Source organism: Bufo bufo, chromosome 6, assembly GCF_905171765.1.
Source record: "Bufo bufo chromosome 6, aBufBuf1.1, whole genome shotgun sequence".
Lineage (NCBI taxonomy): Eukaryota > Metazoa > Chordata > Amphibia > Anura > Bufonidae > Bufo > Bufo bufo.
In genome coordinates, this window is record NC_053394.1 from 390132514 (window position 1) to 390160154 (window position 27641).

General features: G+C 44.8%; 1 protein-coding gene and 1 pseudogene across 1 annotated transcript; both read left to right on the top strand.

Moving 5' to 3' along the window:
• Window positions 1–978: 978 nt before the first annotated feature.
• Window positions 979–6621, top strand: LOC121005752 (gastrula zinc finger protein XlCGF26.1-like). Its single transcript, XM_040438520.1, has 2 exons — window positions 979–1612; window positions 5217–6621. Exons 1-2 carry the CDS (start codon window positions 979–981, stop codon window positions 6461–6463), a joined length of 1881 nt encoding a protein of 626 aa, XP_040294454.1. The 3' UTR covers window positions 6464–6621.
• A 1476-nt stretch (window positions 6622–8097) lies between these two features.
• The window catches only part of LOC121003523, a 791128-nt pseudogene continuing 771584 nt past the window's right edge, over window positions 8098–27641 (top strand).

Consider the following 27641-nt stretch of genomic DNA (forward strand, 5'->3'; position numbering starts at 1 on the left):
CCAGTAGGAAATATCGGGGGCTGCATGTTTATAAGGATCCAGCACAGTTTGAACAAGATCCTATATTTATGAAAGAATGGCAGCATTTGCATAATGAATTTTCCATGCGTGTGTTGGAACTGGTTCTGAAACGTAATTCTGTGGAATATGAGAAAGTGAAAGAGGACCTGGGGTGTGCAAAATCTGACTTAACACTTTGTATGGCAGAAACACAACTTGTGAACTTTGGGAAAAAGCTAAATAAAAAATTGGTGATCATTCAAGCAGAGGTGAAGGATAAAAAACGTGACAAGTTTGTAAGAGATAAATTTGATTATGACACGGGACATGTGTTTGATTGGAATATGAGTAGGAGGAGACTTCAAAGGCGGAGACCAATGAGACGCCAAAGAAGTGATTTATTGGACTAGTGAATCCGATTCAAGTCAGTCAGACGATATGAATCAAACAAAATCTCTGATCAGGATGGGACGGTATATTTCCCTTTAGACAACGGATTAGAAGAGGCTGGCGAAAGAACGCTGCCCAAAAGCGTCAGGAAATCGGGAAGAATGAGAAAACAGGTTTTGTGGAAAAATTAACTGACTCTGGTACCAATAAGACTACTCGCATGTTTGATAATTTGGTGGTGAATCTTACGGGGGACGAGTTGCCCTCGGGCTGTATAAGGGCCCTCAGTCAGGGGCTCGGATACAGCTTGACTGAGCAATTCGACCCCGTGGGATTTGAGGTAGATTTATTTTAAGCGATTAGAAAAATTTAACTTCATAAAATGTTTAAGAGGGTCCCTCAGGTTGAGACACCGTGTCTGGAAGGGAAAATACCTGTCTGTCCTGACCCTGTGGGCTTTAATGTATCCACCAGGTTTGATGAAATGGAAATGAAATGTTTAGAGTTTCTAGTGTGGATGATAACCCAGTGGAAGGAAAGAGTTCAGAATTGTTCACCGGATGTGTGAAGTCCACGTTTTGTCCCCCCATGCCCGCAGGCTGCAGCATCGATATATTTCAGCAACAAGTGATGAGAGATGTCCGTGCGATAATATATCCCGAGGCACCATTTAATATCAGTCGAGAAGAGCGTCAGGCTCTTGACTGGTTACGGATTCGGGATGACGTCGTGGTGAAGCCTGCGGACAAGGGGGGCAATGTGGTACTCATGTTAAGATCATATTATGTGGAGGAGGCGATGAGGCAGCTAACAGACCCTGAGGTCTATGAAGGAATAGAGGGTAACCCAGTGATAAGTATCCAGATGCAATTAAGGGAGCTGATTCAAGGCTTTATAGACAAAGGTTTTCTGAGGAAAAACATGCTGGAAAAATTGTTTCCTGTCTATCCTACCCAGCCTTGTTGGTACTTCCTCCCTAAAATCCACAAGTCGCTGAGCCACCCCCTGGGACGTCCTATCGTCTCGGGGGTTGGCTCAGTAACGGAGCCCCTGTCAAAATACATAGATTGGCTGCTCAGACCACTGTTACCTTGTGCTCCGGCGTACCTGAAAGACATCAATGAATTTTTGCTTGCGTTGAAGGAGATTCACTGGCAGAAAGGTGACCATTTAGTGTCCCTGGATGTAGAGAGCATCTACACCCGCATCCCTCATGATGCGGGTGTGGAGGCGATCCAATCCATACTTATGAATGTAGGAAGGAGTGAGCTTTTTTGTAGATTTGTTGGTGAGGGGTTGACATTCATACTCACTAACAATGTCTTCAAGTTTGACAATAAATGGTTCAGGAAGAAGTTAGGGACGCCCATGGGGACCCCGGTCTCCTGTACGTTTGCCAACATGTATTTGGCTAGGTTAGAAGACAGATATGTGTTTTCTCTATCCAATCCATATCTAAAATACATCAAGGTATTCCTCCGTTTCGTGGACGATGTCTTTTTGATATGGTCAGGAAGGGAAGAGATGTGTGGTGTATTTGAACAATAGTGAAATGGGAATGAAATTTACATTGACTTTTGGGGGCACGTACTTGGAATTTTTGCGTACTCTTTGCTCCACCATGGCAGCTACCATCCTAACTGGGTGAAAAAGTCCCTTCCATATGGACAGTTTATTAGATTGCGGAGAATCAATAGTCATACAAGTGGTTACCTCCGCCAAGCCACAGAGTTGAAGCAGCGTTTGGTGTCTAGAGGGTACCCGGAGCATGAGGTGAGTGCAGGAATGCATAAAGTGCTGAATGATTTTTTTTTTTCAGCATGATTTATTGAAAAAACCGAGAGGTAAAAAAACAATTGATGAGCAGGGGACATGGAAAAGAGGATGAAGAACTGGACAGGTTTACTTTTACCTTTAGGTTCAGCCCGATGGCTGAAAAAATACGGTCTGTCATTTTTCATAATTTGAATATCTTGGAGAGGGATCCATCCCTAGCAATGATCACTAACAATAAGCCCCGTATTTCTTTTAGAAGGTGCCATACCATAAAAGATAAAATAGTGAGAAGCAGATTTGTTACTCCCCCAAACACCACTTGGCTCACTAGAAATGTCCCTGTAGGAAATTTCAGATGTGGGGGCTGCTCCCTGTGTGGATGGAACTCTCAGTCCAAATTCATCAGTGTGGCTGGTTTGCTCTATAGAGTTTGCAGCTTTATGAACTGCCGCAGCACATATGTTGTGTACATGGTGACCTGCGGTTGTGGCCGATTTTATATTGGCAAGACGATTCGCTGCATGTTTGAGCGTGTGAGAGAACATTTGAGTTCCGTGAACACAGGGAAGGGATCCCCCAGACTCATTGAACACTTTAGGGAAGTGCACGCTGGAGATGTAAGTTCATTAAGATTTGCAGGGATTGAGTCTGTCCCTCCCCCTTTGAATGGAGGAGATAGACATCGCCAACTGTTGCAGTGTGAAGCGCGATGGATATTACGGACGCAGGCAGCAGGAACCTCAGGTCTAAATGATAGACTGGATTACAGTGTTTTTTTGTAACTTACATAAATGCTTTGTGACAAATATGTTGAATGTAGCAGTTTGTTTTTAATGTAACCAATGTGTATTAGCACCAGGAGATTGTCACTGATTGCACAGCTGATGCTTTGACGTGAAGTGCTTTAAGAGGTGGAGTGCAGGTGCATACACCTGTAGCAGCCTGACGAAGCGCATACTGCGCGAAACGGCCGTCGCTGCATCCAGTGTGCAGGGAAGTGACTCCTAGCTCCGGTGCCGCGTGTGTCTTGCTATATGTGGCAATAAAGGAATATCTATATCTTCACGATGGTGAGTGCCGCCCGTTTTCTATCTACAAAAAAGACTATTTGCATTCGGAATCTGTTGCTGTCAACTCTCAAGGTGAGATCCAAAGAGCTGTCACTATCAGTCAAGCAAGCCATTATTAGGCTGAAAAAACACAACAAACCCATCAGAGAGATAGCAAAAACATTAGGCGTGGCCAAAACAACTGTTTGAAACATTCTTAAAAAGAAGGAACGCATCGGTGAGCTCAGCAACACCAAAAGACCCGGAAGGCCACGGAAAACAACTGTTGTGGATGACTGAAGAATTATTTCCCTGGTGAAGAAAACACCCTTCACAACAGTTGGCCAGATCAAGAACACTCTCCAGGAGGTAGGTGTATGTGTGTCAAAGTCAACAATCAAGGGAAGACTTCACCAGAGTGAATACAGAGGGTTCACCACAAGATGTAAACCATTGGTGGGCCTCAAAAACAGGAAGACCAGATTAGAGTTTGCCAAACGACGTCTAAAAAAGCCTTCACAGTTCTGGAACAACATCCTATGGACAAATGAGACCAAGATCAACTTGTACCAGAGTGATGGGAAGAGAAGAGTATGGAGAAGGAAAGGAACTGCTCATGATCCTAAGCATACCACCTAATCAGTGAAGCATGGTGGTGGTAGTGTCACGGCGTGGGCATGTATGGCTGCCAATGGAACTGGTTTTCTTGTATTTATTGATGATGTGACTGCTGACAAAAGCGGAGGGATGAATTATGAAGTGTTTTGGGCAATATTATCTGCTCATATTCAGCCAAATGCTTCAGAACTCATTGGATGGCGCTTCACAGTGCAGATGGACAATGACCCAAAGCATGCTGCAAAAGCAACCAAAGAGTTTTTTAAGGAAAAGAAGTGGAATGTTATGCAATGGCCAAGTCAATCACTTGACCTGAATCAGATTGAGCATGCATTTCAGTTGCTGAAGACAAAACTGAAGGGAAAATGCCCCAAGAACAAGCAGGAACGGAAGACAGTTGCAGTAGAGGCCTGGCAGAGCATCACCAGGGATGAAACCCAGCGTCTGGTGATGTCTATGCGTTCTAGACTTCAGGCTGTAATTGACTGCAAAGGATTTGCAACCAAGTATTAAAAAGTGAAAGTTTGATTTATGATTAGTATTCTGTCCCATAACTTTTGGTCCCCTAACAAGTGGGAGGCGCATATGCAAACTGTTGTAATTCCTACACCGTTCACCTGATTTCGATGTAAATACCCTCAAATTAAAGCTAACAGTCTACAGTTAAAGCACCTTGTTCGTTTCATTTTAAATCCATTGTGGTGGTGTATAGAGCCAAAAATTTTACAATTGTGTCGATGTCCCAATATTTATGAACCTGACTAACTACTGTTTGGAGACATAAAGGGTACATTCTACTGAGTGGGGGCACTTGGTGAGCATCAGTTCTGTGAAAAGGGCACTGAGGGGGAATTCCACTGTGAAAGGGACACTGAGCGGAGATAACTATTGTGTGGGGCACTAAGGGGGCATTCAGCGCCTCTTGTTCAGCGCTAGGAAATGTTTTATTTATAAATAACTGATTGGGTGGGGGTTACATGGAAGTTGCTCAAGGTGGGGGCCAACCATTTCTAGTTATGCTCCTTGGTCTACTATTAGATTGTGGTCTGTTTGGCCACCACAATTTTAGTCCATTCATACTTTAATTTTACGCCATGCCTTGTTCTTTCTCTGGATTTTTTTTTATATGGAAAAGTTATAAAATTTCAATAGAATATTTTGGTATATTATTCATCAATAATAAAATGTGCTTTATTCTTGGCAGATGACTGTACCAGGAACTTAGAGAAACAACTGGTATCTTCAGATTTTGAAGTAGATGATTGTGGTATCACACGAGATACATTTAAAAGCATGCCAATATCCAAGATATACCCTCATTCAATCACAGCAACAATTTATCATTTGATTCTTTCAAACAAGTCCGATCTTCTGATTCATCAGAGACTGTAACACCGAATAAAAGTCGCAGAAGAGGTGCTAAACATCAAACAGCTCACGTAAGAGGAAGGCCATTTTCATGTTCAGAATGTGGAAAATGTTTTCGATTTAAATCGGATATTGTTAGACATGAGAAAATTCACACAGGAGAGAAGCCAGTTTCATGTTCAGAATGTAGGAAATGTTTTAGAGATAAATCAGATCTTGTCATACATCAGAGAATTCATACAGGGGAGACGCCATTTTCATGTTCAGAATGTGGGAAATGTTTTCACTATAATTCACATCTTCTTAAACATCAAAAAATTCACACAGGGGTAAAGCCATGTTCATGTTCAGAATGTGGGAAATGTTTTAGCCAAAAACCAGAACTTGTCACACATCAGAGAATTCACACAGGGGAGAAGCCATTTTCATGTTCAGAATGTGGGGAATGTTTTCACTGTAATTCATCCTTTCTTAAACATCAGAAAAATCACACAGAGGAGAAGCCGTTTTCATGTTCAGAATGTGGGAAATGTTTTAAGCATAAATCAGCTCTTGTTATACATCAGAGAATTCACACAGGGTTGAATCCATTTCCATGTTCAGAATGTGGGAAATGTTTTAAGTATAAATCAGCTCTTGTTGTACATCAGAGAATTCACACAGGGGAGAAGCCATTTTCATGTTCAGAATGTGGGAAATGTTTTCACTGTAATTCATCGCTTCTTAAACATCAGAGAATTCACACAGTAGAGAAGCCATATTCATGTTCAGAATGTGGGAAATGTTTCAACCATAAATCAGATCTTGTTGTTCATCAGAGAATTCACACAGGAGAGAAGCCATATTCATGTTCAGAATGTGGGAAATGTTTTCACTGTAATTCATCGCTTCATAAACATCAGAGAATTCACACAGGAGAGAAGCCATTTTCATGTTCAGAATGTGGGAAATGTTTTCACTGTAATTCATCGCTTCTTAAACATCAGAGAATTCACACAGTAGAGAAGCCATATTCATGTTCAGAATGTGGGAAATGTTTCAAACATAAATCAGATCTTGTTGTTCATCAGAGAATTCACACAGGAGAGAAGCCATATTCATGTTCAGAATGTGGGAAATGTTTTCACTATAATTCATCGCTTCATAAACATCAGAGAATTCACACAGGAGAGAAGCCATATTCATGTTCAGAATGTGGGAAATGTTTCAATCATAAATCAGATCTTGTTGTTCATCAGACCATTCACATAGAAGCGAAGTGATCTTCATGCTTAGCCCACTAGTGAATACCGTTACATGTCTTTTTTGGTGGTCACTGGCTTTATTCCATCAGATACTCCTTTTTACAGGGAGATAAAACAGCACCTTGCTTTCAGTTAGCTGAGGGCTTGGATTGATGATTGGGACCACTGTAAGAGCTCCCCAAACACACATGGTTTCCTGTATTGAATGAATACTGGTAATATTTTTTTATTTATCTTCTTTAAACACAAATGTTTGGTGAGAGGAAAAAAAACTAGTTTCCTAAAGGTATCAACCAGCCTGTGATCAGTATGGGGGCCCTCCATTCCTGTAAAACTACAAATACAGGGGCCTACAGGAAAGTTCAAAAAATAGAGCTGGATTCCCACAAGAGCTGGTGTCCAGACATGTGGAATAATCGTTAATTTCTAACGATAATTTGTTTTCCCTTAGTCCTAACAGTGGCACAAATGGGGTATTCTGCCCCTGTGGACTGGTTAGGACAGGTGGAAGTTTAATGAACAATAAAAAAACACTGGCATGCACACGCCCTCCCTGCCCCAATAAAGAGGGGTGTGACCCTCCAAAGCATGTGTAATTACAAGTAGACAAACATAATCACAATTAATAACATAGGGGGGGAAATTTGTGTGCCACTGTTAGGACTAAGGGAAAACAAATTATCGTTAGAAATTAACGATTCCCTTACGTCCTAACCAGTGGCACAAATGGGGATTTAGCAAGTAGAAACACTGTCCGGCCAAATGAGGAATAACTATGTATTCTGGTATCCACTCTATAGTGTGAGATAAAAGTGGAGTGAGAACTCCAAGAAGCTGACTTACAGATCACGTCCAATGGGATCGAGCTTCTCTCTGCAAAAGAAGTGGCCACTGCTCGAGTAGAGTGGGCCCTTACAAATTCAGGGGGCTCCGAGCCCTGAGACATACAAGACTCCTGAATTGCCTCTTTAATACAGCGACTGATGGAGGGCTTAGAGGCTTTCCTCCCCTTATGGGTACCGGAAAAAAGGATAAGGAGGTTTTCATCCTTCCTAAATACCTTGGAGCGTTCCAGGTAAATCCTAAGACATCTCGCAATATCGAGGGTATGGAGCCCTCTTTCCTCAGAGGAGGGGGGTGGAGCCAATGTTGGTAGGGAGATCACCTGATTGATATTGTCAAAGGAAGGAACCTTTGGGATAAAGGTAGGTAAAATTTTTAGAAGTACCTGATCCTGTAGGAACTTCGTATATGGCTCAAAGGCAGAAAAAGCCTGGAGTTCCCCAACTCGCTTTGCAGAGGTCACAGCTAACAAGAAGGTGATCTTCCAGGTCAGGAAGCTGAATCCTGCCTCCTCTAGGGGCTCAAAGGGGGGAGATGATAACCCCCTGAGCACGACCGACAAATCCCAAGCCGGGATAGGTCTGATTACTGTAGGCTTTAATCTTGAGGCTCCCTTCAGGAACCTCTTGATAAGGGGGTCTTGAGAAATAGCTCTGTTGAGACAAGCAGAGATAGCTGAAATCTGCACTTTAAGGGTAGCTGGTGATAGCCCCCTGTCCAGACCGTCCTGAAGAAATTGGAGGATCATCGGGATGGAAGCTTCAGCGGATCTTTGCTGATGTCTTGTGCACCAGGATGAAAAGATCTTCCAGATTCTGGAGTAGGCCTTATTGGTAGCTTCTGATCTGGAGTGCTCCAGGGTTCTCAAGACAGACCCCGATAGCCCTTCTATCCCTGGAAGGGACTGATCAACCTCCAGGCCGTCAGGTTGAACATTTGAAGATTTGAGGAGACCTGGGTGCCCCCCGACACCAGTACTCTCTCTGGGGGAAGCCTCAGAAATTGACCCCGACTCATCTGTAAGAGTTGGGTAAACCAAGCTCTTTTCGGCCAGTATGGGATAATGGCGATAACTGACGCTTGGTCCTGCCTGATTTTCATCAAGACCCTTGGTATCAAGGAAATTGGAGGGAAGATGTAGGCCAGCCTGAACCTCCATGGGATTGACAGTGCATCTATTGCCACTGGGTTGTCCTCCCTGTAAAGGGAGCAATACTTCTACTTCTCCACCTGGCATGCCCCACCTGAGCGTTATCTCCTTGAAGACCTCTGAATGAAGTGACCATTCTCCGGTTGGAAGACCTCGGCTCAGACGATCCGCAATCACATTGTGAACTCCGCGAATGTGAACGGCTGATAAGTGGGTGAGGTTCAGTTCTGCCCAATCCAAAATCACCCCTATCTCTCTCAGGAGACTTTGTGACCTCGTGCCTCCCTGCTTGTTGATATACAGTACAGCGGTCATGCTGTCTGACTGTACCTTCACTGCCTTCCCTCGAATGATGGGAACAAAATGAAGAAGAGCTAGTCTGATTGCTCTGATCTCCAGGAGATTCGATGACAATAACCTCTCCTGAGGTGTCCAAAGTTCCCTGGACTGTTTTGTCCTGAAGATGCGCACCCCAGCCTACTAGGGATGCGTCTGAAGTAAGTATGATCCAAGAGGGTTGGATCAGGGACTTGCCGTCCGTGAGGTGGGACCACCACCTCAGAGAGGATCGGACTTTGTAAGGCAGGGAGAGCACGGAATTGAGTCCTACCGGACTGTGATTCCACTTGGCTAATACTTCCGACTGGAGCGGACGTAGGTGCCATAATGCCCGAGGTACCGCCTCTGCGGTTGAAGACATTAGTCCCAACATCCTCATCCACGTTCGAATCGTTACCTGTTTTGGTACAGAGAGAGAACGGGCTGTCTGTTGCACGGATTGCCTTCTTTCGGGAGTGAGATGAATTGTCATCCTGATTGAATCCACCAGGAACCTTACCGAGGTGGCTGGTTGAAGTTGGGATTTGTCCCAATTGATTATCCATCCTAACTGATGTAGGAATGTAACAGCCTGTTGGATGTGTTGGGACAGGATGGCTTGGGAAGGAGCTCTGAGGAGCCAGTCGTCCAGGTATGGAACTATGCTCAGGCCCTGGAGCTTTAGTGCGGCCACCACAGAGACCACTACTTTGGTGAAAGTGTGTGGGGCTGAAGAAATCCCAAATGGGAGGGCCACAAACTGAAAATGTTTTAGGACCCCCCCCCCCCCCGATGTTTACCGCGATCCTTAAGAATCTTCTGGACCCAGGATGGATGGGAATATGGAGATAAGCATCCTTGAGGTCTAAGGTTGCCAAGAAATCTCCCGGCATAAGAAGATTGGTCACTGACTGGATAGTTTCCATACGGAACTTCTTTTGTTTTATGAAACGGTTGAAGAACCTCAGATCTATAATCATCCTCCAACCACCGGTACTCTTGGGTACCAGGACAACTGGGGAGTAGTTACCTGTTCCCCTCTCTTGGAGAGGAACCTCTTCTAAGGCCCCCTTCTGGAAGTATTCTAGCACGTAGCTTTCTAGAATCTTCTGCTTGTTGCTGGGAAGAAGCCTTGTCTGGACAAACTTGTCCAGAGGCAAACTGCTCAAGTCTACAAGGTAGCCATGAGAAATTACACGCAGGACCCAACTGTCCTGGATATGATCCTGCCAACAAGGTAGAAAGTGCTGTAGGCAGCCGCCTACGGGAATGTAGGGAGAAGGGAGCCCGAGATCTCCAGTCAGACCGGCTAAATACCAAGAGCCTCGAGGAGGCCCGCAATCAGAGCGCCGAGGACTTCTTGGGGGGTCTAGAACCCCGAGAGGATCTTCCTCCTCTACGGGAACCCCAATTCCTCTGGGGTCTGGGTTGCGGTTCCGCTCTGGAACTATACCCCTTGCCCCGACCACGAAAGGACTGCTGGGGAAGGGACTTGCCCTTCTTGTCCGACAGCCCCTCCATTATGTGGTCAAGCTCTGCACCAAAGAGTTTGCCGGGTTCATATGCCATGGCACAGAGGTTATGTTTTGAGGTCGTATCGGCCTTCCAAGGTTTCAACCAAAGCGGACGCCTGCCCGCGGTTGAAAGAGCCATGGTCTTGGATGCCAGCTTCAGTTGTTGTGGAGCTGCGTCACACAAGAAGTCAATGGCTAGGCTGGCCGTCTTACATGAGGCCAGAATGTCGTCCCTAGAGACCCCTTGGTCCAGGTCAGACTGGATTTGAGAAAATCTAGATTTTAGAAAATTCGCCACTTCGGACGAGGAAATTGCGACTGAGGCGGAAGCGGAGGCCGAGGAGTAAGCGCGCCTAAGGGCGCAGTCCGCCTTCCGGTCCATTGGGTCCAGCAAACTTGACCCGTCGTCTGAAGGGATCAGGGTCCTTCTGGATAATTTTGCTATCGCCATGTCCACTTTGGGGACAGGCCCCCAGGATGATACCTGATCCTCTTTAACCGGGAACACCGCCTTGAACCTTTTGGTCAACACTGGACCTTTCTCTGGCTTTCTCCACTCTGTTTTCATCAGAGACAGGAGAGAATCATCCGCTTTAAAGGCCCTAGGCCCCCTAGAGGCAGAGGATGAGGCTTCCCCCGGATCAACGTCCTGGTCCCCCGACCGGACGGATTTTAGTAGCCGCTGGGCCTTCTCCAGCGGAAAAAAATATGTGAATCCATCCTCATCATCCGAGGAGGAAGAGGCTGAACCCTCTCTCGCCTCCTGACCCCCCGAGACCTCCATCGCACGGTGGGGGGAGGAGGGACGATGACGTTTGGAGACCAGGGTACTTTTCAGCTCCTGTATGGAGGCGTTGACCTGGCTCATGTTGGACTCCATGTACCCCTTCACCCAATCGACCACGTCGTGGACAGATGGCTCCAGCTGGGGGAGTGTCTTGGCCCTACAGGATGGGCAGTGGGAGAAATCGTAAGAGTCCTCCAGGACGATCTGACAGTCATGGCACTGCAGGTGGCGCCTCTTGCCCGCGGACTTCCTGCTGGGCTCTCGCTCACCGTCACCGGTAGACGACATGGCTGAAAATTAAAAAGAGACATGAATTTAGCAAAATTCAAGAAAACAGAGCTTAATCGCAAGCTTCAGGATCTTTACCCAGAAGATCCTAGCAAGCTCTATATAATCAGCACAAAGAAGATTTTCAGCACAAAGAGGTAGCAACACTCTAGCACCAAACCACACTCAAGGTTAACAGCAAGCTGCGCTCTAGGAGACTGAACCTGGAGCTTCATCCAGTTTAAATAGGGTTGTTGGCGCCAAAAAGAAAGCCCCGCCCGCAAAGGGGGCGGGGTAAACCTCTGAGTTTATATCTTTAAACTAAAAGAAAAACTAAAAGAGAAAACTTTATATTCTGGACCCAGAGAGGGACCCTGAAACATTTAAAGGCCCCCCACGGCCCTATAACATGAAAATACACCTCCGGCCGACGATCCGATCGGCCGGAGCGACAACCCGGAAGTGAAGTCACCTGACGTCACTTCCGCAGGAAGGCGCTGCCACCGCCACTCCAGCTCAGTAAATGAGGTAAGCCCCACAGTAGCAGGGCTCTAACAAGGGAGGCAACAGCGGCATAAACCGGAGGACATCCTCAGCCGCATCGGCGGAGCGGCGCAGTTCCCAAGGGAACATATAAGACCCCTGAGATTTAAATAAAAAAAGGGGGAAAAAAGCACTCTCTCCACCGCAGGGATGGAGGAGTGCACCACCCGTTCCGTCCTGTCCGCAGGACAGAAAAAAACACATGCTTTGGAGGGTCACACCCCTCTTTATTGGGGCAGGGAGGGCGTGTGCATGCCAGTGTTTTTTTATTGTTCATTAAACTTCCACCTGTCCTAACCAGTCCACAGGGGCAGAATACCCCATTTGTGCCACTGGTTAGGACGTAAGGGAAGGGGCATCATTCACACTTGTAAATCGTCAGTTACTTGCAGTCAAGTGGAATGACAGATAGGATGTCTGCAGGCTATCCACTGAGCATGAGGACAGCACAGGGGTAGTAATAGAAAGAGGGGCTACCACTGATGAGAGTAAGCCTGTCTGCGTGACACATTGTAAATCTATGGAACTTGCTTGCGGATGCTTGCGATTTTCACGCATCCCCATTCTCTTCTATGGGGCCTGCGTTGCGTGGAAAACACACAAAGAGGAGCATGCTGCGATTTTCACGCAACGCACAAGTGATGCGTGAAAATCACCGCTCATCTGCACAGCCCCATAAAAATGAATGGGTCCGGATTCAGTGCGGGTGCAATACGTTCACCTCACGCATTGTACCCGTGCGGAAATCTCGCCCGTGTGAAAGGGGCCTTAATGTTTCTATGGATGGTTTTGGACGCTGCCCCTTAATATATATACTGTCGGTGATTGCTTGTTTTGTGCACATAGTGGTTTCTACATTGCCAGGCAGGGCCGTTATGCCGCACAAGCATCACTTGCCACATTTGGATGCCCCAGTTATAAAGAAAATTGCAAAATAAAAAATATGTGTAAATGTCCCACCTGCCAAAATATATTTTAAAAGTATCAAAATATATAATAAAATACAAGTGAGAATGAAATAGAAAAGCAGTCCACACATGCCAAAATCGTCAGCGTTATTGCCCTTTTTCACATGAAACAAAAAAAAAATATTAAAATGACCATAATCAAACCAATTTTAGCCATTGTTGTCAATTTGCGTATTTAAAGAATAGGCAGCTGGAGTTTGAAATAAAATGACTTTCTTCCCTCAAATAAAAGTAAAAAACATTAAAAAAAAAAAAAACATTTAAAAAAACATTAATAAAGAACCCCTATGTGACATGTAAAAATAATAGCAAAAAATTGGTGGGTTGCACAAGAAGTAAAAATGATGCTTGGACCATTAAACCACCACATGCTCTAAATGACTATAATGAGTATGTCATTAAAGGGGTTTTCCAGTAATGTGATCTCGATGGCCTGTTGTCAGGATAGGCCATAAGTATCAGATAGGTGGGGGGTCTGACACCTGGCACCCCCACCAATCAGCTGGTCTACAGTAGCTCTGGCACCAGAACTCCACAGATCCATCCATTGTGCCTTAGACAGAGGTGGTGAGAAATCTCTTCAGTGGGAGCTGCTCAGACATAACCGGTTCCATCCACTACACCATGTTGGAAAAGTTTTTGAAATTCAATTCATTTTAAGGGTTAACAAAGTGATTTTTGTAAATACTGCTGACTTGGGTATTAAAGCACAACTGCAGAGAACATCTGGGTCAACAGTTTATGACATGATATTCTATAGAAACATCCTGTTATACAGTGGGGAAAATAATGTGGTGATGTCTCTCATACAGTGGGGGAAATAATTATTTGACCCCTCACTGATTTTGTAAGTTTGTCCAATGACAAAGAAATGAAAAGTCTCAGAACAGTATCATTTCAATGGTAGATTTATTGTAACAGTGGCAGATAGCACATCAAAAGGAAAATCGAAAAAATAACTTTAAATAAAAGATAGCAACTGATTTGCATTTCATTGAGTGAAATAAGTATTTGAACCCTCTAACAAAAAAAGACTTAATACTTGGTGGAAAAACCCTTGTTTGCAAGCACAGAGGTCAAACGTTTCTTGTAATTGATGACCAAGTTTGCGCACATTTTAGGAGGAATGTTGGTCCACTCCTCTTTGCAGATCATCTCTAAATCCCTAAGGTTTCGAGGCTGTCTCTGTGCAACTCTGAGCTTGAGCTCCCTCCATAGGTTTTCGATTGGATTAAGGTCCGGAGACTGACTAGGCCACTCCATGACCTTAATGTGCTTCTTCTTGAGCCACTCCTTTGTTGCCTTTGCTGTATGTTTTGGGTCATTGTCGTGCTGGAACACCCATCCACGACCCATTTTCAGTTTCCTGGCAGAGGGAAGGAGGTTGTCGCTCAGGATTTCACGATACATGGCTCCGTCCATTTTCCCGTTTATGCGAATAAGTTGTCCTGTGCCCTTAGCAGAAAAACACCCCCAAAGCAAAATGTTTCCACCCCCATGCTTGACGGTGGGGACGGTGTTTTGGGGGTCATAGGCAGCATTTTTCTTCCTCCAAACACAGCGAGTTGAGTTAATGCCAAAGAGCTCTATTTTGGTCTCATCAGACCACAGCACCTTCTCCCAGTCACTCTCTGAATCATTCAGGTGTTCATTGGCAAACTTCAGACGGGCCTGCACATGTGCCTTCCTGAGCAGGGGGACCTTGCGAGCCCTGCAGGATTTTAATCCATTGCGGTGTAATGTGTTTCCAATGGTTTTCTTGGTGACTGTGGTCCCTGCTAATTTGAGGTCATTAACTAACTCCTCCCGTGTAGTTCTAGGATGCTTTTTCACCTTTCTCAGAACCATTGACACCCCACGAGGTGAGATCTTGCGTGGAGCCCCAGAGCGAGGTCGATTGATGGTCATTTTGTGCTCCTTCCATTTTCGAACAATCGCACCAACAGTTGTCACCTTCTCTCCCAGCTTCTTGCTAATGGTTTTGTAGCCCATTCCAGCCTTGTGCAGGTCTACAATTTTGTCTCTGACATCCTTGGACAGCTCTTTGGTCTTTCCCATGTTGGAGAGTTTGGAGTCTGCTTGATTGATTGATTCTGTGGACAGGTGTCTTTTATACAGGTGACTAGTTAAGACAGGTGTCCTTAATGAGGGTGACTAATTGAGTAGAAGTGTCTAACCACTCTGTGGGAGCCAGAACTCTTAATGGTTGGTAGGGGTTCAAATACTTATTTCACTCAATGAAATGCAAATCAGTTGCTATCTTTTATTTAAAGTTTTTTTTTTCGATTTTCCTTTTGATGTGCTATCTGCCACTGTTACAATAAACCTACCATTGAAATGATACTGTTCTGAGACTTTTCATTTCTTTGTCATTGGACAAACTTACAAAATCAGTGAGGGGTCAAATAATTATTTCCCCCACTGTATGTCAGTACAAGGTATTGAAAAAGTTAAAAAACCAATAAGAGGTGGTGACAGAAAACGGAAACTTTTAAACAGAGAATCTTACTGGATCTTCCGTTTGGAAAGCCGCCAGCCTCATGGTTTAAATAAAAGACTGGACCTTATTTTACAGTATTAACCATAAATTCATTCTCCATTTATTTCTCCTTTCTTTCTCCTCCCCGCTTTTTTCCTCTATATCTTTTTGAATGTATTGTTTTAATGAACTATATGAAATGTAACTTTGGTATGTTTTTACCTATGTGCACACTTGTAGTAGGGAGGGGTTGACTCTCAGTCTGATTACTTCAGCTGGAAGAGCTCTTCCCCTCTCCTCTATAAGAACAACTCACAGTGTATTTGAAATTGTCATGAGTAAGGGCTGAAATTGCATTGTGCCCGAAACATGTAGACTCTGCTTTCTGTACCTGGATTTTACTGATTATTGAATAAAAGCCTTCGGATTGCCACAAATACAAGCTGGACAAAATTCACTTTTTCTTCAGTGGGGAAAATAAGTATTTGATACACTTATGATTCTCCATGTTTTCTCCTTACAAAGAATGGAAAGGTCGGTCATTTTATTGTAGGTACATTTCAACTGTGAGAGACAGAATCTGGAAAAACAAATCCAGAAAATCACAGCTGGTGACCTGTCGTCCTGTAGCCCATCCCAGCCTTGTGCAGGTCTACAATTTTGTCCCTAGTGTCCTTAGATATTTGGTCGTGGCCATGGTGGAGAGTTTGGAGTGTGATTGAGGCTACTTTCACACTAGCGTTCGGGTGTCCGCTCGTGCGCTCCGTTTGAAGGGGCTCACAAGCGGCCCCGAACGCATCCGTCCAGCCCCAATGCATTCTCAGTGGAGGCGGATCCACTGAGAATGCATCCGCCTGCCAGCACTCAGCCTCCGCTCCGCTCAGTGAGCGGACACCTGAACGCTGCTTGCAGCGTTTGGGTGTCCGCCTGGCCGTGCGGAGGCGAGCGGATCCGTCCACACTTACAATGTAAGTCAATGGGGACGGATCCGCTTGAAGATGACACCATATGGCTCAATCTTCAAGCGGATCCGTTCCCCATTGACTTTCAATGTAAAGTCTGAACGGATCCGCTCAGGCTACTTTCAGACTTAGAAAATTTTCTAAGTTATAATGCAGACGGATCCGTTCTGAACGGATGCAAACGTCTGCATTATAGGAGCGGATCCGTCTGATGTGATCCGCTCCGAACGCTAGTGTAAAAGTAGCCTTATTTGAGTCTGTCGACAGGTGTCTGTTATACGGGTAACGAGTTCAAACAGGTGCACTTAATACAGGTACTGAGTGCAGAGTAAGAGGGCTTCTTAAAGAGAAACTAACAGGTCTGTGAGAGCCAGAATTCTTGCTGGTTGGTAGGTGATCAAATACTTATTTTATGCAATAAAATGCAAATTAATTATTTAAAAATAAAACAATCTGATTTTCTGGATTTTTTTTTTTCTTAGAATCTGTCTCTCTCAGTTGAAGTGTACCTACGGTATAAATGACAGACCTCTCCATTCTTTGTAGGGGGGAAAACTTGCAAAATCGCCAGTGTATCAAATACTTCTTTTCCCCACTGTATGTTCTATGCAAAGTATCGACTAAACTGCCTAGTTATAGAGATTATTATTATATAGCTTATTTCTTTTTTGCTTACATAAGGAACCTTATATAAAGCCTGGACTCCTAGTATAATCAGACAGCTGCTTAGCAGAGCTTGACAACATTGTATTGTGTGTTATTTGGTTGTCTCACTGTCGGCAGGAAATAAAGATTGCCTACCTTCTGATTCAGATGACTTCGTTCCTTAATTGATAGATATTTAACATAAAACTAAGAACATGGAAATATATTTCTGATAAAGATATATACTGACCAAAAATATAAACACAACACTTTCGGTTTTGCTCCCATTTTGCATGAGCTGAACTCAAAGATCTGAAACATTTTCTACATCCACAAAAGACCGATTACTCCTAAATATTGTTCACAAATCTGTCTAAATCTGTGTTAGTGGGTGGGGGGGGGGGGGGGGGTCAGAAAACCAGTCAGTATCTGGTGTGGCCACCATTTGCCTCACGCAGTGCAGCACATCTGTCGCATAGAGTTGATCAGGTTGTTGATTGTGGCCTGTGGGATGTTGGTCCACTCCTTCAATAGCTGTGGGAAGTTGCAGAATATTGGCAGGAACTGGAACACCCTGCCGTATACGCCGATCCAGAGCATCCCAAACATGCTCAATGGGTGACATGTCCGGTGAGTATGCTGGCCATGCAAGAACTGGGATGTTTTCAGCTTCCAGGAATTGTGTACAGATCCTTGTAATATGGGGCCGTGCATTATCATGCTGCAACATGAGGTGATGGTCGTGGATGAATGGCACAACAATGGGCCCCAGGATCTCGATGAACATAAAACATAGGATCTACATAAACATTACACACATACAGCTCAACTACATAAACATTACAGCTCTACAGCACTGCTACATACAGACTGGAATTACAAACTGCACAGCAGAGCCCTGCATACACAGAGCAGATAAACCTGGTCATGTGATTTCTGTGACCGCCCACACATAATCACATGGTCATGACATCACCACAGGTCCTTTACTTACTCTTGCAGCACAGTCTGGTGCCTGACTCCGCCCACACATGATCACATGGTCATGACATCATCACAGGTCCTTTACTTCCTCTTGCAACACAGTCTGGTGCCTGACTCCGCCCACACATGATCACATGGTCATGACATCACTACAGGTCCTGTACTTCCTCATGCAGCACAGCCTGGAGCCTGATTCCTGTACATGGTGGTAGAAAAATAAAATCCCCGGATGCTCCTGGTGAAGGATTGTCAGAGGAACAGGAGGACACGGCCCGGCCAGGTAAGAGGAGCACTCACCAGCTCCACACCAGTTCAGACCTGCGTTATAGATGCAGCACGGAGCAGCCTTCAGGACCTTTATACCTTCCCCGACCTCCCAACTGTGTAAAGCAACAAGGAGGGACAGATTGTTCAGCACGCAAAACGCGTGGCAGCAACTTTTTTTCTGCACTAGGCCACGCCTCTAACTCTGCCCAAAACATACCTGTACACTGAATCCCAACCAGTCCCCTTAATGCCCCCACATAGTAATTATTCCCCCTTTATGCCACAGTATTTATGCCCACATTGTCCCCCCCCTGTAATATGCCCACATTGTCCCCCCCCCCGTAATATGCCCACATTGTACCCCCCCGTAATATGCCCACATTGCCCCCCCCCGTAATATGCCCACATTGTCCCCCCCCCGTAATATGCCCACATTGTCCCCCCCCCGTAATATGCCCACATTGTTCCCCCCCGTAATATGCCCACATTGCCCCCCCCGTAATATGCCCACATTGTCCCCCCCCGTAATATGCCCACATTGTTCCCCTGTAATATGCCCACATTGTTCCCCCCCGTAATATGCCCGCATTGTTCCCCCGCGTAATATGCCCGCATTGTTCCCCCCCCCCTTCTTTCTAGCACAGGACATCGGCTGCTCTAGTCTGTGAAGGAGGCGGAGCTGAGGCTAACGGCCGGCCCCGCCCCCCGCACAGGCCAGAGGTGTGGAGAGCCGGGAGGGATGATGAAGCAGGGAGCCGATGCCGGCGAAGGTTCTCTGCTTCATTATGGCAACGCTTTCTATGGTTGCAGGGACAGTGTCACGACTATGCTGTGGTCGTGACTCTTAGAGTCCGCATGCAGTTGTCAGCGGTCGTTTGGTTGTTCACCGCAGCTGTGAGTGTTTTGCCTCACGTGCGGTTGCCGCTGGCAACATGGTGTTCTTGGCAGTGTAGCAGCCTGAGCTTGTTGCTGGGCTGCTCACTGTCTATGCATGTGGTTGCCTATGGCAATTTCTGTTTATATGTGTGCACTTTTCCTGTTAGGTGTGCACGGGGTATATGTGTGTCTGCACTTCCCCTTTAAGTGGCTTCACTACCCTGTTTGGTGATGGAAGGGTTAACTCCTTTCCTAGTGTGTGTGTGGGTGTGGCTGCTTGGCCTATTTAGTTCCTGCTGGAAGCCAGAGGTCTGAGGGGTACTCCAGGCATGTTGCTGGAGTCATCCTCCTGGTAGCCTTATGCCATCTCTCCAGTGAGGGCCACCCTTGCGTCATAAAGAATGTTCTGGTGATGTTATGCTTTATGTTGGTGTTATTCTTTCTGCAGCTATGGATCTGGGTTCCTGTGTGTTTAGGTGTGTGTGCTGTGTCCATTTATGTTTGGTGTGGACATCAGCTTGTGAGCACGGGATCCAGTCAGTGTGTCTGTGGCAGGTAGGTGTGGAAGTAGTTTCACTCACCTGCCATATCTATATGCTGTATCTGTTCCCCATTCCTTGCAGCTCGGTCTGTGAGACTCCTGTTCCTCCGTCTCTAGGAGGAACAGGTCGTCTTACTCTGCTCCTAGTTCAGGGCCACCCTGAGGGCTAATAGGGACCCCAGGTTCTGGAGTATAAGCCCTCCTACCATCAGGGTCGGCTCATACAGCTAGGAGTCAGGGTCAGAGTTAGGGACGCTGTAGGAGGTGACCTGCTCCCTAATTCTGTTGTGCTGGCCTAGTAGCTTCAGCTTTCCTTTAACATCGCACGGCTGAGGGTTTTCCCCATCCTCAGCCGTGACAGACAGCTGCCAGAAAGTGGGACATACCTCCCTTGTATTGGGACAGCCACTAAAATCCGGAAAAGATTTGCGTCTCCGCGGCCGGTAATCAACAGATGCCTGAGAACATCAACCAGGAAGGAAACATGCAGGCTTCTGGGGCACTTTGTGGGATCACAGTGGTTGTCACTAGGGATGAGCGAATCGACTTGTGTTGGCCCTGCCTTCCATCAATTTGGACCCAACTTCAAAACGGGGACACTTTTAGAATTCCTCCTCGTCTATGACCGCACCCTTGGATAGTGTTATATACCAACAGCGGCTGAAGACAGCCAGTATGTGTACCGCACGGCCACAAATTATATAACTCCTATAAATGCACAACACACCAGCGGTAATGTTCATACAAATCTTTATTAAACATATATGCAAACACAATAAATTATTAATACATGATTAAAACCCAGTAGGGAATTACAGAAAAGTGTGGATGAAAATACCCCCCATAGCCAATATATGTATCAGTACATTATTGTTGTAACAGGTCGCCACTGCCTATGTGGTGCACCGGAAACCGTCTCAAGTGTGCTGTGATAATCAATGTGCTCCAGAGTCAGTCACCTCAGTGGAGGTACAACCTCTCCCAGGTTAGTATTACCACCCTGGGAGGCTGAGGAGACCAAGGAGCATATGTTGAATAAAGGACAGTTAAATCACGGTGAACCCACAAGCAGTAATACAGGCATACTAAGTATATAACAATTGAATAACCAACCTGGCTGGGGAGCGGCCCGACGACCGTTTCGCTCACTGGCTTTATCACAGGGCATAATGACCTACCATATGTCCCACCCTTTATACCCAGACTCTCTCTGTGTAAACCAATCAGGTGCGGCCATCGCTTTCATAACATGCCACACCTGCGGGATGCGGACGTCTGTCCCCTTGGATAGTGTCCCCCCCCCTCTTCAGGACAGGAAACAGGAACCACAACCACTGTAAAAGGAGGGACCAACCCCCTACATGCCAGTTCTGTTTCCTGTCCTAAGGGACAGGGTTGGATAAACCACAGCTACGAAGACCCAAAGAGTTGCGTGCGCCCCGTGTATTTAATTATGAGGAGGGCTTACCTGGCGGTGTAAGTCTACCGAGGGAGCCGCTGCAGAGCCTGAACCTGTGACTCTTCCTCCCGCTCCGATCCCTTCTCGGTTGGGGAGGTGTGCATGCCTCCAGGACGCGCGGACCTCTGCGGCTCTGTCCGCATGTTCGTCTGCCGGCGTTTGAAGCACTTCCGGTTTCGCAGTAGGAGGAAGCGCGAGGCTGTAGACCGCAAGTGGGGGGAGCCGATGCGCGCCCGGCAGAGTTTAAGTTCAGCCAGCTCTTACTGCTAGCGGGAGAAGAAGCTAGCAGTCTGTTTCTCCATTTTCTGCTGCTACAGCGTGTGACCATGGAGCAGACACAACGCGCAGATCCCACTGAAACCACCAATGAATCTTCGGTACCATAGTGGGGTAAGAGGGTTGGATACCCCATAAGCTCTAAGGTTGCAATTTCTTATGGGGCTATTCTCTGTGTTTAGGTCTCCAAGGAGAGTAGAAGGGTCTCCAGATCTAAAGATAGAGGGTGTGCTATGTGTAAGGCTTTCCCCAGCCCAAGGGTAACTTTTTCTATCTGTCAAGCCTGTGTAAGCAAGTTATTAGAGGATGAGACCCCATCTCTTTTGACCAGTCTAAGACAGATGATCCGGAATGAAGTTAAGGAGTCAGTGAAGGAGTCTGTTAACAGCCACTTGGAAGGTTGCCCCAGCACCTCTGCAGTCGCCTCTATCCCCACCTCCAGCGATCAAGAATTACTGTCAGGATTGGAGGAAGATGGAGAAAGACTGTCATCGGATTAATCCTTTGATGATCATGTAGCGGGAAAACAGCTTTTTCAGCCGAGAATATTGGCTCTCTGCTCAGAGTTGTCAGAGCCACTATGGGGTTAGATGATTATAAAGCGCCACAATCTGTACGAGTCTCCATGTTTGAGGGCCTGGGTCCAAGAAAAATGAAGGGCTTTGATGTGCATGAAAATACATATTAGGTATCGCCGCATCCGTATCGACCGGCTCTATAAAAATATCACATGACCTAACCCCTCAGATGACCACCGTAAAAAAATAAAAACGGTGTAAAAAAAAGCAATTTTTTGTCATCTTACATCACAAAAAGTGTAATAGCAAGCGATCAAAAAGTCATGTGCACCCCAAAATAGTGCAAATCAAACCGTCATCTCATCCCGCAAAAAATGAGACCCTACTTAAGATAATCGCCCAAAAACTGAAAAAACTATGGCTCTTAGACTATGGAGACACTAAAACATTTTTTTTGTTTTAAAAATGAAATCATTGTGTAAAACTTACATAAATAAAAAAAATTGTATACATATTAGGTATCGCCGCGTCCGTGACAACCTGCTCTATAAAATTACCACATGATCTAGCCAGATGAATGTTGTAAATAACAAAAAAAAAACGGTGCCAAAAAATCTATTTCTTGTTACCTTGCCGCACAAAAAAGTGTAATATAGAGCAACCAAAAATCATATGTACCCTAAACTAGTACCAACAAAACTGCCACCCTATCCCGTAGTTTCTAAAATGGGGTCACTTTTTTGGAGTTTCTACTCTGGGGGTGCAGCAGGGGAGCTTCAAATGGGACATGGTGTCAAAAAAAACAGTCCAGCAAAATCTGCCTTCCAAAAACCATATGGCATTCCTTTCCTTCTGCGCCCTGCCATGTGCCCGTACAGCAGTTTACGACCACATATGGGGTGTTTCTGTAAACTACAGAATCAGGGCCATAAATAATGAGTTTTGTTTGGCTGTTAACCCTTGCTTTGTAACTGGAAAAAAAATATTAAAATGGAAAATCTGCCAAAAAAGTGAAATTTTGAAATTGTATCTCTATTTTCCATTAAATTTTGTGCAACACCTAAAGGGTTAACAAAGTTTGTAAAATCAGTTTTGAATACCTTGAGGGTGTAGTTTCTTAGATGGGGTCACTTTTATGGAGTTTCTACTCTAGGGGTGCATCAGGGGGGCTTCAAATGGGACATGGTGTCAAAAAACCAGTCCAGCAAAATCTGGCTTCCAAAAACCATACGGCGCACCTTTCCCTCTACGCCCTACTGTGTGCCCGTACAGTAGTTTACGGCCATATATGGGGTGTTTCTGTAAACGGCAGAGTCAGGGCAATAAAGATACAGTCTTGTTTGGCTGTTAACCCTTGCTTTGTTAGTGGAAAAAATGGGTTAAAATGGAAAATTAGGCAAAAAAATGAAATTCTCAAATTTCATCCCCATTTGCCAATAACTCTTGTGCAACACCTAAAGGGTTAACGAAGTTTGTAAAATCAGTTTTGAATACCTTGAGGGGTGTAGTTTATAGAATGGGGTCATTTTTGGGCGGTTTCTATTATGTAAGCCTCGCAAAGTGACTTCAGACCTGTAGTGGTCCCTAAAAATTGGGTTTTTGTAAATTTCTGAAAAATTTCAAGATTTGCTTCTAAACTTCTGAGCCTTGTAACATCCCCAAAAAATAAAATATCATTCCCAAAATGCTACAAACATGAAGTAGACATATGGGGAATGTAAAGTCATCACAATTTTTGGGGGTATTACTATGTATTACAGAAGTAGAGAAACTGAAACTTTGAAATTTGCAAATTTTTCTAAATTTTTGGTAAACTTTTTTGACCAAATTTTAGCAGTGTCATGAAGTACAATATGTGACGAAAAAAACAATCTCAGAACGGCCTGGGTAAGTCAAAGCGTTTTAAAGTTATCAGCACTTAAAGTGACACTGGTCAGATTTGCAAAAAATGGCCAAGTCCTTAAGGTGAAATAGGGCTTAAGCGGTTAAACTTAATATTTTACGGTACTTTCACACTAGCGTTTTTCATTTCCGGCACAAAGTTCCATCCTTGGGGCTCTATACCAGAAAAGAACTGATCAGGCATATCCCCATACATTCTGAATGGAGAGTAATCCGTTCAGGATGTCTTCAGTTCAGTCATTTTGACTGATCAGGCAAAAGATAAAACCGCAGCATGCTACGGTTTTATCTCCGGCGAAAAAAAACTGAAGATTTGCCTGAATGCCGGATCCGGCATTTTTCCCCAAAGGAATGTATTAGTGCCAGATCCGGCATTCAAAATACCGGAATGCACCCGCACTGAATCCGGACCCATTCACTTCTATGGGGCTGTGCACATGAGCAGTGATTTTCACGCATCACGTGTGCGTTGCTCGAAAATCGCAGCATGCTCTATGTTGTGCATTTTTCACGCAACGCAGGCCCCATAGAAGTTAATGGGGCTGCGTGAAAATCGCAAGCAAGTGCGGATGCGGTGCGATTTTCATGCATGGTTGCTAAGATGAAAGTCTATTCACTGTATTATTTTCCCTTATAACATGGTTATAAGGGAAAATAATAGCATTCTTTAATACAGAATGCTTAGTAGAAGGTCAATATAATAAACATTATATACACCTCAGTATAATAAACATTTGTGGCGCAGTGCGACCCCACCCCCAACACCCCAGTATAATAAACATTGGTGGCGCAGTGGGCAGTGCCAATGAGGGTTAAAAAATAAAAAAAGAATTAACTCGCCTCCTCCAATTTATCGCGTAGCAGCCGGTCTCCTGTTCTTTCTTCAGGACCTGTCAAAGGACCTCTGGTGACATCACTTTGCTCATCACATGATCCATCACCATGGTAATGGACCATGTGATGAGCTCAGTGAGGTCACCACAGGTCCTGAAGAAAGAACAGGAGACCGGCAGCTACGCGATCAATTGGAAGAGGTGAGTTAATATTTTTTTTCTTTTTTAAACCTCATTGACAGTTTCCACTGTGCCACCAATGTTTATTATATTGAGGAAGGGGGGGCGCACTGCGCCACCAATGTTTATTATACTGGGGGGCGCACTGTGCCACCAATGAAGATAACTGACCTGTTAATACAAATACAGGAGGCGGGTGCCGGAATCAAATAGCCGGCACCCGACCTCTATGACAGGGAGCTGCGATCCGCTGCAGTTAACCCCTCAGGTACCACACCTGAATCTAAACAAGTAAGATTTGTTTGTCCAAACAAAAAAAAAATTCCCCTGTTTGCAATTGCAGACCTGGTTCTGTGCAGGAATTGTTGTGCTTTTATTTCAGGTTCCACTCTTCAGAGGTTTGGATACTGTCTGATCTGTAGACAGCTCTCCATAATGCAACAGCAAATTACCTTTTTGAAATATGAGATTTGTAAATTAACCATTAAACAAACTCGGGCTGAGAACATTGCAATGCCACTGCCACAGAGGCCCCCTAGAAATGGAAGATGGGTTACTGTAGGTTCTGGCAGACTGAGAGTTGTGGATAGAAGACATGTCCCACAGTCTGTGGCTCTCCATAATTCATTTGCAGCACTTTCAGAGTGCAAGAGCAACATGGTGGATGGCTCAAGCACAGTGGGTGAGAAACAATCATCTCCTATGCCTAAAGTATGCAAGACTGCAGCCAAAGACAAAAAGGAGAAGGTGAGGACTGATAGTAAGCAGCTGTTGGTGGGCGATTCCATCATAAGAGGTGTGAAGTATGAGGAGAATGGTGTTGTGAGATGTCTCCCTGGTGCTACCGCTAGCAGGGATAGACGACGGATCCTTAATATTGTTAGGCAAGCAAAGCAGGAAAGGGAAGTGGATGTTATTGTCCATCTTGGGACAAACGATCTGGCTTGTAATGAGGTTTCAAAGGTGAAAGAAGCTTTTCACACACTTGGAAAGGATATACGGGAGGTTGCATCAACTGTTTCATTCTCTGCAGTTTTGCCTGTGCATAACCTTCAGCGTGGCAGGAAGATGCTGTGACAGGAATTCAATGTATGGCTTGGTGAATGGTGTCGGAACCAAGGGTTTGACTTTGTGTCTCATGTTAGGTCTTGTTGGAATGGAAAAGAACTGTACAAGAAAGATGGTTTGCATCTTTCTCTCAAAGGAACGAATGTCCTCGGTGAACAGTTCCAAGTATTTCCTAAGGAGCATTTAAACTAGGAAAGGGGGGAAAAAGAGTGATAATCCAGCAGTCTGACTGCTCCCCGGAACAATGCCAGCAGATGCCAGTAGCACAAAGGTTAAGAAATGACAAGCTCAGATTCTTATCTACAAATGCTCGCAGTTTAGGAAATAAGATCAATGAACTTGAGGCTATAATGGCATCTGAGAATATAGATGTAGTGGCTGTTACTGGGACGTGGTTCAAGGGGAATAATTACTGGGATATATCAATACCAGGGTTCTCTCTATACAGGAAAGACAGAGAAGGCAAGAAGGGGGAGGGGTGGCCCTGTATGTGAAAGCATAAAATCTAATTTGATACAAGTTAGCGAGAACAATTTAGAGTCAGTTTGGGTTACCTTGCAGCTTGATAATCATAAGGTAACTCATGTAGGTGTGATATATAGACCACCTAGCCAAGTCAAAGAATTAGATGATCTACTAGTTGAGGAAATAGCTAAAATGACATTGAAGGGGGAAGTTATCATTATGGGAGACTTCAATCTTCCAGATGTAAACTGGAAAACCAAAATAGCTAGTTCTGCCAGGAGTACAGATATTCTAAATTCCCTACTGGGATTATCTCTACAGCAAGTAGTTGAGGAGCCAACCCGGAAGGAGGCCATTTTAGATTTAGTATTCACAAATGGGAATTTGGTATATGATATTACTGTAGGGGAAAGCTTGGGATCTAGTGATCACCAGTCAGTGTGGTTTACTATAAGTACAGTGACTGAGTCACACCACACAAAAACAAAAGTTTTAGATTTTAGAAAAACTGACTTTTCTAAAATTAGATTAGTGGTATACGAGTCCCTATCAGATTGGAACAGTTTCATTGGAGTCCAGGAGAAATGGGACTACTGAAAAGAGGCACTATTGAAGGCAACAGAAAATTGCCAGTAAAAGCAAAAAAAGGAAGAGACCACTGTGGTACTCAGCAGAAGTGGCCAAAATCATTAAAAACAAAAAGATAGCATTTAGGAATTATAAAAAAAAAAAAACGAGGATGACAGGCAAATTTATAAGATTAGGCAGAGAGAGGCCAAACAAGTTATAAGAGCTTCTAAAGCACAGGCAGAAGAGAAATTAGCTCAGTCAGGGAAAAAGGCGATAAGGCATTCTTCAGATACATAAATGAAAAAAGAAAACTAAAACAAGGAATTACAAAATTAAAAACAAAAGGAAGGAAAGAAGACTAATGAATCTTTTGATGCATGTGTCTTTACAGAGGAAGAGGTTCTAAGTCAGCTGTCTAAAATCAATACAAATAAGTCACAGGGGCCTGATGGGATACACCCAAAGCTATTAAAAGAGCTCAGCGGTGAACTAGCAAAACCATTAACAGATTTATTTAACCATCACTGGCAACAGGAGTCGTCCCAGAAGATTGGAAATTAGCAAATGTTGTGCCCATTCACAAGAAAGGTAGTAGGGAGGAATCGGGCAACTATAGGCCAGTAAGCCTGACATCAATAGTGGGGAAATGAATGGAAACCATACTTAAGGAGAGGATTGTGGAACATCTAAAATCCCATGGATTGAAAGATGAAAAACAGCATGGGTTTACTTCAGGAAGATCATGTCAAACTAATCTTATTGATTTTTTTTGATGGGGTGA